Source organism: Lathamus discolor, chromosome 3, assembly GCF_037157495.1.
Source record: "Lathamus discolor isolate bLatDis1 chromosome 3, bLatDis1.hap1, whole genome shotgun sequence".
Lineage (NCBI taxonomy): Eukaryota > Metazoa > Chordata > Aves > Psittaciformes > Psittacidae > Lathamus > Lathamus discolor.
The window spans coordinates 81,641,817-81,654,080 of NC_088886.1; the positions used below are offsets into that span (position 1 = coordinate 81,641,817).

The 12,264-nt window shown below is 42.1% G+C and overlaps 1 protein-coding gene across 1 annotated transcript in view; it reads left to right on the top strand.

Moving 5' to 3' along the window:
- Positions 1-47: 47 nt before the first annotated feature.
- BMPR2 (bone morphogenetic protein receptor type 2) overlaps positions 48-12,264 on the top strand; it is a 110,437-nt gene continuing 98,220 nt past the window's right edge. The window contains exon 1 of the mRNA XM_065670074.1: positions 48-1,348. Coding sequence (XP_065526146.1) covers positions 1,273-1,348 — 76 coding nt within the window. The 5' untranslated portion in view covers positions 48-1,272. The remainder of the gene's footprint in view (positions 1,349-12,264) is intronic.

Sequence of the window (12,264 nt, forward strand, 5' to 3'; positions counted from 1 at the left end):
GGGCCCCTCTCTACCTACCTGGAGGCCCACCTCTATGGTCAGGGGCGCGGCGGCACGGGGCGGGAGCTGCCCGGCCCCTCCGTGTGACGGTGGTGCCGGGGCGGGGCCTGCCCGGCGGGGGCGCGGCGGGCCGGGCTGGCGCTGGGACCGGCTCCGCTTTGTGTCTGGAGCCGGCGGGGCCGCGGGTGCTGGTGGGGCGGGCCGGCGGGAGGGGGCGGCGGCAGCAGCGGCAGCGGACCTCCGGCCCTCGGCGCCCGCCCGCAGCCGGCGGCGGGCAGGGGAAGGAGGCGGAGCGGCGCGGAGCTGGCAGCGCGGAGGGGCTGAGCCTTTCCTCGGGCGAGCGGAGACTCGAGGGGTTAGAGGAGGCCGGGCTAGGCCGGGGGGCTGCCCGGCGCTGTGGATACTCGGGGAGGGAGGCGGAGGAGCGGGAGCGCCGTCCCCCGGCGCGGGGAAGGGCCTGGGCCGCGCTCTCGCCCGCGGAGGGCGGCCGGGTGCTCCTCGCAGCTGGAGCCGCCGAGGAGGGGCCTCGCTGCCGTAGCCCCGCGTTCCGGGCCCCACCTCTGCCGGGGTGGCCGGCGGTGGCGTCGCTTCTGTGGCCCCGGGGCGCGCGGTGGAGCCCGCCCGGCGCGGGAGGCAGATGGGCCGGGATGCAGCCGCGGCGCTCGCCGTGAGAGCGGAGCCGATCGCGCCTCGCCTCGGAGGGACTGAGGGGATCGCCGCCACCTCCCCGGGAGCGTGAGGCAGCGAGCAGGGGCGGCGAGAAGGCAGAGACCTTTAACGGCATGGGACGCGGCTTTGCCGTGAGCCTGCGGTGACCGTGCCCCGGCCGGACGGCGGGGGCTGCGCTGACTGACATTGCTGTAGACGCGGGCTCGCGTCTGGATATGTTTCCTCCTCAACCGGGCTGTTTCTTCGATATCGTGAAGCTGCGTGGGAAATAAGCCTGATTCCCAGCTCGGTCGGGAGCGTGCCGCCGTTCCCCGGCGGGGGGACATGCCTCGGGGCTGCGGGGCAGGAGCAGGCGCTTCCCCTGCGTCCGCGGAGCCGTGCCGACTCCCCAGGCATGAAGGCAGGCGGGTGTAATGGAGTAAGAGCGAAGACGGCTCCTCTCATCTGCCATTTGCCTTTCCAGACGGGATTGTGAACCGAGAGAGTTGAGGAAGGCTGTGCGAAAGAGGGAGGAAATTCCTCTCGTCGGGGTCCCTCCCCCCTTTTCTTTCATTTCTTTTATTTTTTTCCCTCGTCCTGCCTCGAACCTCGGCTTCCCCAGGTATGACTGCCTCACTGCAGCACCTTGTGCTGGTGCTCCTGCTCTCCAGTGCCACCCTGCTGCTCAGCACTGCGGCTGGTAAGTAGCCAGTGGGTGTAACGAACTGGCCATTTTGGCAGAGGCAGATGGGGGTGGGGTCGGCTGGTGTTCGGGCGCATCTGGGTCTCCTTAAAAAGTGGTGTGCGTCTATTCCAGCCCGATAAAGTTTTTGAAATCCCGATATATGTTAAGCGTCCCGGGGAATAAAACCTGCTTTATTGTGTAAATGACCCGCATTCAAGACGTATGCTTTGCCTAAATCTGCATCTCTTGTCTAAGAAGTTATTTCAATTTTGGAAAAATGTATAATCTTTTTGTTTTGCATACCTCGCCCTTTGTAAGGTAATGCGGGAATTTTTAATATATATTTTAATCGTCAGCAGAACTGTGCCCGTTTCGCTGTGGGATCTTTGGGCACAGCCATTTTTAATTTTATCAGCATCGGTGCTTTTAGGGGCCTGAAACATGTGCTGCAGTTTTACACCATTTCCTTTTCTTGGAAGAGGGATCTGAAGCAGAAATGTGGGTATTCCTATCACAATTATAGAACAGTAATACAAGACTCCGTTGAGGAATGTTGAAAGGTCTTGAAGAGTATTCTTTTTCTAAAAAAGAAGTTGGAAGCGTGTGTGTTAAGAGCGTCCTTATTCATATTTTTGGACACTCTAGCCTATTTTTAATTTTGCTCGGAAGCTCAGTGTCAGCTATGTAGGATGTTTGGCCGTGATACTGCAGGAGAGATGTGTATTTGTCTGGCATCCTTTGGTTTTCTGTCATGGTGACAAGATTAGCATGTTGGAGCCTTCCGAGTGTTACCCAGCTTTGTTAGGCACTAATTCCTCTTTAAAGTGTGAATTTCCCAGCAGTTTTGGAAGACTCTTAGTGCTTTCTTGCCTTTTTACTAATCGGGATCTAATTTTCAGTGCTTGCCCTTTTTTTTAGTGTTATTTTGGTAATCTAATGTGCATAATTCATAAATGAATCTTTGTAAGAAAATTGCTGCATCTTGCTAAGATGACCCACCACGCTGATGGCAGTTTCCACGTTACATTTCAGTGAGGTCTTAAACTGGAATTATTTGTCAAAGTTGAAGATACTTGCTGTCATTATTAGGAAAATCCTGTAAATTATACATGTTTAGTCAGTTTCTTCATCACTCTGACTGGATAGTTCCTGATTTTCTTGCTTTGCTTTTTAAGAGGTTTCTTTCAGGAAGATATTTAAATGAAAAGATCGATGCTGCCTATATCATCCTGACCTTTGACTGCCATTATTTTAGACGGATGTCTGCAGCGTCTCTCTGTGGTAGTTTCTGAGGAGTGGTTTCTTTTTTTTTTTTTCCTTTCCTTTTTTTTTCCTTTTTTTCCTGGAGGAAGGGACTTCTGAAGGTCAAAAATCTCATTATTAAAGCACATATTAATTAAAATGCTCAATATCTCACCTCTTCTTTCAGATATTATTTTTAACAAGTGTAGGCTTTGTTTCCCCTTTGTGAAAAGTCCAGTGAGTTGTTGATTTTCTGCCCTGATGGAAAAGGGTTCCTGAAGGAGCAAGTATGGATTTGAACCAGGCCAAGGGCTGGGCAGGTGTGGTATGAGCCCATTTGCACGATTTTGCCAATTCACCTCAATCCTGACCTGGCAACAGTATTCCTGGTGCTTCAGTTCTGGTTTTCCCTTGTTAAAAGGGTATTAATGATGCCAGCTTGTTTGGTTGTTTTGTGAATAGGAATGTAATTTCCCACTATGATTTATTTCTTAATTGTGAAATTTTAACAGTCCACATGTTAAAAAACCTTGCTCATAATCCTCTGTAAAAGTAATTACACGAATTATTTAAGCTTTAGTTAAAGTAACTAATGGTTAATTTTAAGTTTACACTGTATTTCAGAAAAAAATATGTCTGTACATGGGGAAGCTACACTAATGTGTAATTCTGCCCTTTTATGTTCATGAAAGAGCCAACACTCTTTCTTCTCTTCCCCTCCCCCAGAGTATGAACTGTATGCTCCCATCAGAGTGAAAATGCTGCCTTTGTAGCTTTGAAACCCCCTATCAATTCTTACTTCTGATTAGTGAATGGATACTGTATCTCAGCAGTGTATAGAACTGAGTGTTTATACATGCAAAATCATGACATCAGAGGGGAAAGTATTTTCATAACAGGTTTGTAAGTTTCTGTCTGGAGGAGAATATCCGGACCTCCCTGGGGAGAGCTCCACAAAGACCTGGGCTTATTATGGGCAGGAAAGGAAAGATGGTGACAAAAAAAATCTGAACAGTGAGGTGTAGATGACAGTTTGACTCATAATCTGGAACGGAAAAGAAGAAAGAAGGTGGTTCTTCCTTCACATTTGCAATTGAAGATACAATGAAGAACTAGCTCTGGATTCAGAATTATTTGCTGATTATTAAGGGGGAAGTATTATTGGCTTCCTCCATAAAATCCAGATCTTAACAAGTATCTGGTAGCTCTGTACTTAGGTCATATATTAGCTCTTGTAAAGAGAAACACTACAGTAAGAATATTTTACCAATACTAATTTTAGGTAAAAATTTGAGGGGGTAAAAAAATTATGTTGGGGAAAAAAATGGTGTGTGCTACTTTGTTCTTTATTTTTCAAATTACTTGAAATACCTCTTTCTAGGTATTCCTTTTAGAGCTATGAGACATATTTACGTGCCCTTATATTTTAGAGGATTCAGATTAATTCAGTGTTGCTTGTGTACCTGAAGCGGTGGCTGGTGAACCTTTCAGCTGTTCCCCAGTATTGCTAAAGAATTTTGTTTGGGTGTTTGTGTAGACCTGATATTAAAGATGCAATCTTTCCCTGTTTCACTTGATTGCCTTGTGTGATATGCAGTACTAAACCACTTTTCCTTCTTTATACATACCCAGGGTAGACAGCATTCCATTGTCTAATGTGTAAATTGTTTGCGGAAAGTATGAAGGGAAAATTAAAGCCAACAGAATATGCTTTTATGCTTGGGAATCTTTTCATAAGTCTCTATCTGTGTGGTTCAGCAGGGCCTCAAGATTTTCGGTGTTAATGGAATTGGATAGAGGTTGAAGGGTTTTTTTTTTTTTAAATGATATTTTAATTATTAATTAAAATGAGTGAACTGAAGCATCTTTATCCAATTCTGTCTTGCCACTTAAAGTTACTTTCGTATCTCAAGATAATTCATTTGAAATATGAATTGTGTGACATAAGGAAAAAGCTCCTTTGGCTATTCAAGTAGGATTTTCTAGTTCACTGTTTTGAATTAGTAATTGACTTTTTGTATCTTGCATATTAAATAGGGTTGTTGGTTGTTTTTTTTTTTTTTTTTTAACCTATCTGCACCCCAGTTTCTGCTTCTCATTCAGATGTAATCTAAAATTTAAACTTGTTTTTCTGTTTGATTTGGGAGCTGTCTCAGAAATAGTAGCCTAGCAGATGGAAACAGACTGTTTGCTTGAGGAGCACGACTGGTATGCTTAATGGATAACCACACATACAAGTGCAGCCTGTATGCCAGACTAGGGCTTCGTTAACTCTATGGCTGTGTAAAGAAATAGTGTGGCTCTGCAAGCACAGGATTCTGCACAGAGCCATTTATCCCACTGAGAAGAGCCTTTTTTCCATTAGGTAAACTAGCCTGTATGAACCTCTCTGATATTTCATCTAAGCTGCTTCCAGTTTCCAAGCAAACCTCAGTACTTCTGTACTGCACTGTGCAGTGTAGGCACAGCCTGTGAGGAAATGGCAGCTACAATCATCCAATGACTAAGGAGCCCAAATTTCAAGCCCTAAGACATGGCATAGATACCTCGCTTCAGTATGAATGGCTTCACCCTCAAAAGAATCAAGGTTGGCTAAATTGTCAGCCTATCCTTCTCTGATGAAGGAAGGCAAAATGCACTTCACTTTGGACAAAAAGGGAAGCATAGCTGTGTTTCTTATAATTCTTATGGTGAACTTTGTACAAAGTGGTTGGTTTGATAACATCTCTCTAGCATGTATTATGAGCTCTAAAAAACGTTCTGTTGACCATTACACCATTGTGCCCCCGCCTTTTTATGTTCCTAAAGTATTTTTCAGTAGTCTGTATAGTCGGTGCCATTGTTTGCTTGGCAGATACCACCTTCCCCTGCTTTTCTCCCCAGAGGGATGAGAATGTTGGTACGTTAGGTTTCTGCAGAAATGTTTTATTGCTACCAATAGAGTGCATGGCTTACTGTCACTGGAGCTATATTGTGTTTTGGACTCAGTCTGGCTGCGCCATGAATATGTGCTGTCATTTTCAGAGCAGAATCTAATTTTCCCAGCCAGGGTTGTAAATGATGTGTAAAGTTTCATTTGGAACAAAGTGTTTATGCCCTGAATAAAACAGCCTTGGTGTTGGGTATGACTGGCATCTGTGCATAGCTTACAAGCAGTTTTAAGCATTTATTAAGCTTGTAGACTTGGTGGAACTGCTCACTGCTTGAATTTGAATTAGAAATAAGTGAAATGGAAGAGCTGTTCTCCAAACACAAATGTTCCAGTACTCAAACTGATTTTTGTGGGGTCCTTTTTTCCTGGTTGATACTGTTCTGGGTTTGTTTTTTTCTTTCTCTGAACCATGAATTCACAAAAGTGTAAGGCTGGAAGTGATTTCTGTTTCCTCCATGGTCTGGTTGCGTAAGTATAGATAACAGTGTTTGCCTAATATCTCTAAAATCTCCAGTGAAGAGGTATTTCGCAGTCTGTCTAGGTAGCCTGTCCTGTTACAGTGCTTAATGATCATGTTTTTCATAATACAACAGTAGTAGGTTTTTTCCCCTTCTATTCTAATGCAAGATTGTTTAAGATACACCTAAATTAATACGTGGCAATGCATCTGGACACATAGTGTGGAGTACACACCAGACACTTGACAGGGAACATCAGTCTGATAAGCTTGTGTGTTGAAGCCTAGTGTCTCAAACTTGACTACAGGAATTTGCAGTGGGAAGCTTGAGGTGATGATCAATGCTTTAAAATGAAACTTTTGCAATTTAAAAACTTGTGCTCTTCCTAAAATTTTGATTACTGATGGTACCCTCCTGCTGGTGGTTACAGAGCTGGAAGCTGGTCTGAGCAGCCGGAGTGGAGTCTGATACGTGAGGTTGGTCTGGGTGTGTGACCAGGAGGAAGAAAGGCTAGCAAGACAGGAGAGATTGGAAAGGATGAAGGATTCAATCTGGTTTGCAGTGGGATGAAAACCAAGGCATGTTAGACAGCCAGACAGAGATAGTGTGTTAACTTCATCAGACTTCTTTGCAGTTACGTGGTGGAATGAAGTTTTTGTGCTGGGGGAGAGAAAGAAAGAATAGTTGTGGGTAGCAGTTTTGGAGGTTTTTGTGTCCTGTCTTGTGAGAATGAATGAGACCTCTACTCACTTAGATAAGGCCTTTATTCTCCTTGTTTTCCTTCAGTCTCCTGAGTTTGGAAACCACAGGGTGTTTGGGTAGTGCTGGCATTTTATTCCAAGTCATCTTTCTTGGGTTTGCAGCAAAATCACATTTTTTATTTTCAAGTGTCTACCCTCTGCAGCTTTCAGTACTTCATGTTTTTTCTTTTGTTTCTTATTTCTGTGAGAGAGGAAGGGAAAAAATAGGCACTTTGGACACAGAAGACTGTCATTGCCATCTGTGAACCCTTCCATCTCCACCATTAACTTTTGAATCTGCTGGCCAAGTTCTGCCATATATGAAAGATGCTATCTTTCACATCTCTCCAGAGATTAATTTGCTACTGTTTTCATGCAAATTAGGAACTGAATAGAGGAGACCATTTCAAGGTAGAGGTTTCCCAAGGAGGAAACAGAGCAGAACTCAACCCAGGTAATTCCGTTTGCTTAGAAGTGGCTGCCCAGTCAGGGTAAGGATCCTGGCAAGCATGCTGGTGCATACACTGTTCTGGACAAAGCACAGTGTACTTAGTCTTCTGTTCACTTTGCGTGCCGCAAGGGATTTGGGGGAGAATTGGGCATCCCTTTTGTGCGATGGGTGGGAGTTGGGTAAGAAGTATGGGAGAAGGGGCACGTTTATAGGCAATAGTCTGCTGCTTGTGGGACAACTTGTGTTTCTGAGATGAGGTAGTGGGCAGTCTTTTAAACTGAACTTCCGAAACAATGCGCAAATCACTTTACTGGATGGCTGTCATCCATTTATAACTTCACAGTGTGTATGAGTAACTTGCAGTTTATGGTATGCGTTGTTTTTTACACTGTCAAAACTGGATTTAATTGACTCTCCTGGTATAAACTTACTTTAATTCAGATATCCCACACATTAAAGTTCCTTATGATCTTTTTTCAATGGTGGTGTAGCATACACTTTTCCTGTGGTCCCTTTGACGGTTTTGTTACATACTGTATTTGCTTGAATCTGTGAGGTGCATTAAAATAATTTTATTATTTGTGTTAAGCAGTACTAGTGGAAAGACAACCTTCTGGGTTGGAGTAAATGGCATACAGTGACACAGCTAGTGGTATAGTGACCCTCTGAGCTTCCGTACTGTTACCAGCAAGCGGGTTAGGTAGCTGCACAGCAGCTTACTATTACATTTAGCCAAAAGCTGATACTCCATTTATACTCCTTGTTCTGCTATATATACTTTTTCTATTTTGAGTAGTAAGCAGAATGGGTGTGAGAAAATATGGGTAAGAGGCTTTTTTTTTTTGGGATGCTTGTAAGTATAGTATGTCATATATGTTAATTGGGCTCCTTAAGTTATACATTAGAGAATGCAGTACTTAATATCAAAGTATCGGGTGTTGGCAGTGTCATCTGCAGCTCATCATTCATGGCATGAAGTACATTTCCCTCTGCATAAGTCGCAAAGGTCAGGTTCACCTGATGTGAGAAGCGTTAACGTAGTTCAGTGACAAGAACGACTAAACATTCTACTGCTCTTGCTTTTGCCTTATCAGACTTAGTCTGGCTTGGTTTCTGTTAAAAGTGAAATGATTTATTTCTGCAACCAGAGGGCATGGGTACAAATATTTGGAGCAAAACTCCTAGACCATCCTTATATTGGAGAACCTTACTTAGGTGTTTCAAGAACTGAAACTAATCCACAATCCGTTGCTATTCTGAAATTTGTTAGGACTTGACAAACATCTGAAGAAAAATAATGGGTCGTGTTACTGTTCCAGCTATTTTCTATAGTAATGATTATATTAAATGATCTTACAGGGGTCTGTTTAGTTGTCCACTTCTAAAAGATGTTTGCCTTTGTTAGTCATGGTGTGGTTCTGTTGTAGTTAGTTTGTTTCTTGATCTGCTTGAAAATGAATCCTTCCTTCTGATGCTACCCTTCAGAGAGAAGTCAATGAATCTGTTGGGGGCTTTGTGTTCCTGTGCCTTCGAAGTTGCAAAAATCTTTATGTGGTCATGCTATACAGTTGAACTTCGCCAGTCCTTTTGTTTGTTTAAAACCTAAACAGTAGATGTTATTTTTCCAAATTTATTTGCAGACAAGGGAACTTCTTAACTGAAGATTAGGTAGGTTTGTGATCACCAGTTATTAAATATAAATTGTCGTTAGATTTAGCTGTCTGATATATGATATGTAGAGCCAGTATAGTAATCTGAAGAAAACTAAGACTGTAGTAGGAAAATTATAGCACCTATCTTCTTAGTTAGACTGTGGTGCTGCCATATATATGCAAAGCAGGCACTTAGCCCAAGAACAATCTTTCTGTATGAAAATAATTTCAGTTGCAATCGGAGAAGGATAAAAGGAACCTTGTAATGAAGTTTGTCTGGATGCCACCACGGTGTCAGTGTCTTATGTTTGCATGTTTAAAGTTCTTTGCCTTTATTTCTAGCTGTAATGGCCTAGGTCTGGGAGCTGCAGCCGGAGCAGCTGCCGTGATTGAAATAGCCACACAGGCTTGGGCTGTGCCAGCTGTAACAGGAGACAAGTGCTGGGTCCAGGGCACACACTCCTGTCTCGCAGGGCTTGCTGCTGGTATTCGAGTAGGACTCGGCTGAGAAGTGGAAGAACTTGTTCCAGCCTTCTGCGCTATTCTTACTCTGCTTTGCAGGCTGGGATGAATGACTCAGTGAATCTAAATGAGTGAAAAAAAGATGTGGAAACAGTAGGGTAAATCATTCCTCATGCCCACTGTAGCAGTGTTTGGATCTCTCTCTAAACTTTTTTTATATAGAACATAATGCAAATCCCTAACTCTAGTGTGTGTCGCATAGATACAGTGAAGATGACTTGTGATACATATGTGTGTATGTGTACATGTGTGAGCATACCAATCTGCTTCACTGTTAAAACCTAATATTTTAATATTAGCAAATCAGCTGTTTGCTTGGTTTTCTCAATTTCCAAGAAGTCCTTATAAACAGCTTATTTTGTGTGACTGGTAAACTTTATACTTATTAATTACACCCAGATTCTACCAGAACCTGTTAAATAATTTCTCTTTTAGTTATACAAAGATGAATCTGGCCTAATTAAATTTTAGTTAAATTTAGTCTGTAGTAGTTAATGCTGTTGCAGCAGAACACAATTATTTGGCCAGAGTTGTTTAACATTGTTTTAGCTAAGAATTTAAAATCTAGACAATGTTTTTTTCCTGAATTTTTTCAGTACAAACTTAGAAGTATCTTAAATGGCAAATAGAGAGACTTTCTTTGCTTTTATTGTTTCCTGTCAGAGAAGTAGTACCATTAATGAAGCTGTCAGCAAATTTAGCTTCCCTTATTTTAAGAAGTAGTGGAATAGAATGTTTGTGTGCAAAACAAAGGAAACCCTAATTACTATTTTACTTATCTGTATGCAGACTATGTAACACTACTTAAAATTGAAGATGTGGCCTTTGGACACAGGAATATGCAGTCCACATGTGACACAACATAGTAAACGAATTAAAAATGGGGAGAAAGTGTTTGAAATAAGGAAGAATAGTGATACAATAATAATATAATAACTCAAATCCATGGTTTCACTTTGAGAGTGCTAGAATTCTGTTTTTAACTCCCTTTCCCATGTGCAGAAGAGAAAAAAAAAAGGCTGTCCAAAGACACTTGAATAATAACTCATGCTACAGTATATGAGATTGGCAAGCATATTCTGAGCATAAGTCACTTCACTGAGGAAATCTAGAGGAGTTTAAGAGGGAATGCAGTAAAAGGGATGTCAGATTGGGTCCTGCTGAGGAATGGAAGGGTTAAATGTGAAAGCAGCTATTCAGATGTCATGTACTTTGAAGCAGTCATCAAAACAAAGTCCTTAATCTTGAAGCAAGCGTATGTCTGCAAAAGGAGGCAGATACTGTCAAAGTGATATCATGGACAACAACTTGATTTTCTCAACTGGCTTTAGAAGGGTGGGAGAAGGGTTAGTAACAAAAGAGCTGAGCTGAGAACATAATAAGGTATGCAGAGGAATAAAGAATGGGCTTTTAACACAGTGTAAGCAAAACTGTGAAAAGGGTTGGTGATCCAATAATCAGGGAAGAAGAGAGGCAGAAAAGTCAAAAAGCACCATGATTTGTTGAGATTCTTATTAAAATTGGGGAGCCAGTTGAGAAGAAGTGTGAATTATGTGTAGCACACAGAGCAATGTGTATGACACTTACTTCTTCTTTATGTTCTGATAAAGAAGGAAGCTTGCACTAGCGGAGAAAGCATCTGGAATTGCCAGTAAATCCAGAATATGTCCCCAGGAATTGTGTCTGAACTGCGTGGTGCATAGCTAGTATCTATCAAAATAGCAGCACAGATTTGCGCTCAAACTTCTGGGAGTGTTAGGAAACCAATGAAAACTAAAATTTTAACTTAAAAAAATCACGTGGCTAATAATGCAGAACTTTACTCAGTGTATTTTCATACAAAGAACCTGAATACTCCACAGTTGTACTAAGAATTTGTGAAGAATCAGTGCTTTTTATGACTTCATCTCCTTGCATTTGGTTAGGATTAATCTTCCATAAAATTGTTATTAAATATTTGTGATAATCAGTGCAATGTCTTAGGTAATGCTTAGTGTAAGTGATTGAATGGCTATGGAGTTTTACAAATAGTACTTAAGTGTTAACGTTGCTTTACTGCTAACAAGAAGAGATACAGCTCCTCTTTGCTGGCAGGCTTCATGTATTTGTCGTGTATATCGCATCTTTTCTGCCAACTTCAAATCTTAAAATGTAGTTAAGCCCATGTTTTTCAGACACCAGGGGTTGACGTACATTTAATGACGCTGTTATATATCACTTCCAGTCTTCCTGCAATATGTTCATGCATATAATGCAAAATAAAAACCAAACAAAAGACATCAACAGCCTTTAGCCAGGCTTCTAATTAAAGTTAAACAAGATAATTCTAAATACTGAACTTCTTACTGTCTCAGCTAACTTGTTTCCTGTATCTGACTACTGAGGGGAAAATGAAAATTTATGTGAATGTTCTGTATTTAAATGGAAATTTACACAAGTCACTTTTCCCTTTCTGTGCTGACATGATGCCAGTTATGAGCCTCTCAGTGTTGCTTTTCTCACATATTTTTGTCTACATGCTGTAAGTTTAAAACCAGAATCAGTTTGGGACAATGAAGTTCAGTGCAGTTCTATTTTCAAATGCTTATTATACAAGATACTGGTGAAATCTCACCACCTTTTTTAGTATCCCAGTGTTTGGAGTACTTTATTCATTTGTACGGATTTATAGTTTGGGCGTTTTAGTGAGACTCTCAGGAAACACAGAGAAGTAAACCTATTGCAATGTCCCTGCTTCTGCCGACAAAGCTAGACATCCTGGCTGGATGTTTACCAGTGTTATTACAGGACAAGATATTTGTGTCTTGATTCTTTTCCTAGATTTGCCCATCCTTCTCTACCCTTGGTTTTATTACTCTATATAGGATGGTTAGAATAAGGATGTAATGAATTTACCTTTATGTTACCGACATGTGCTTTCAACATGTAATTGCA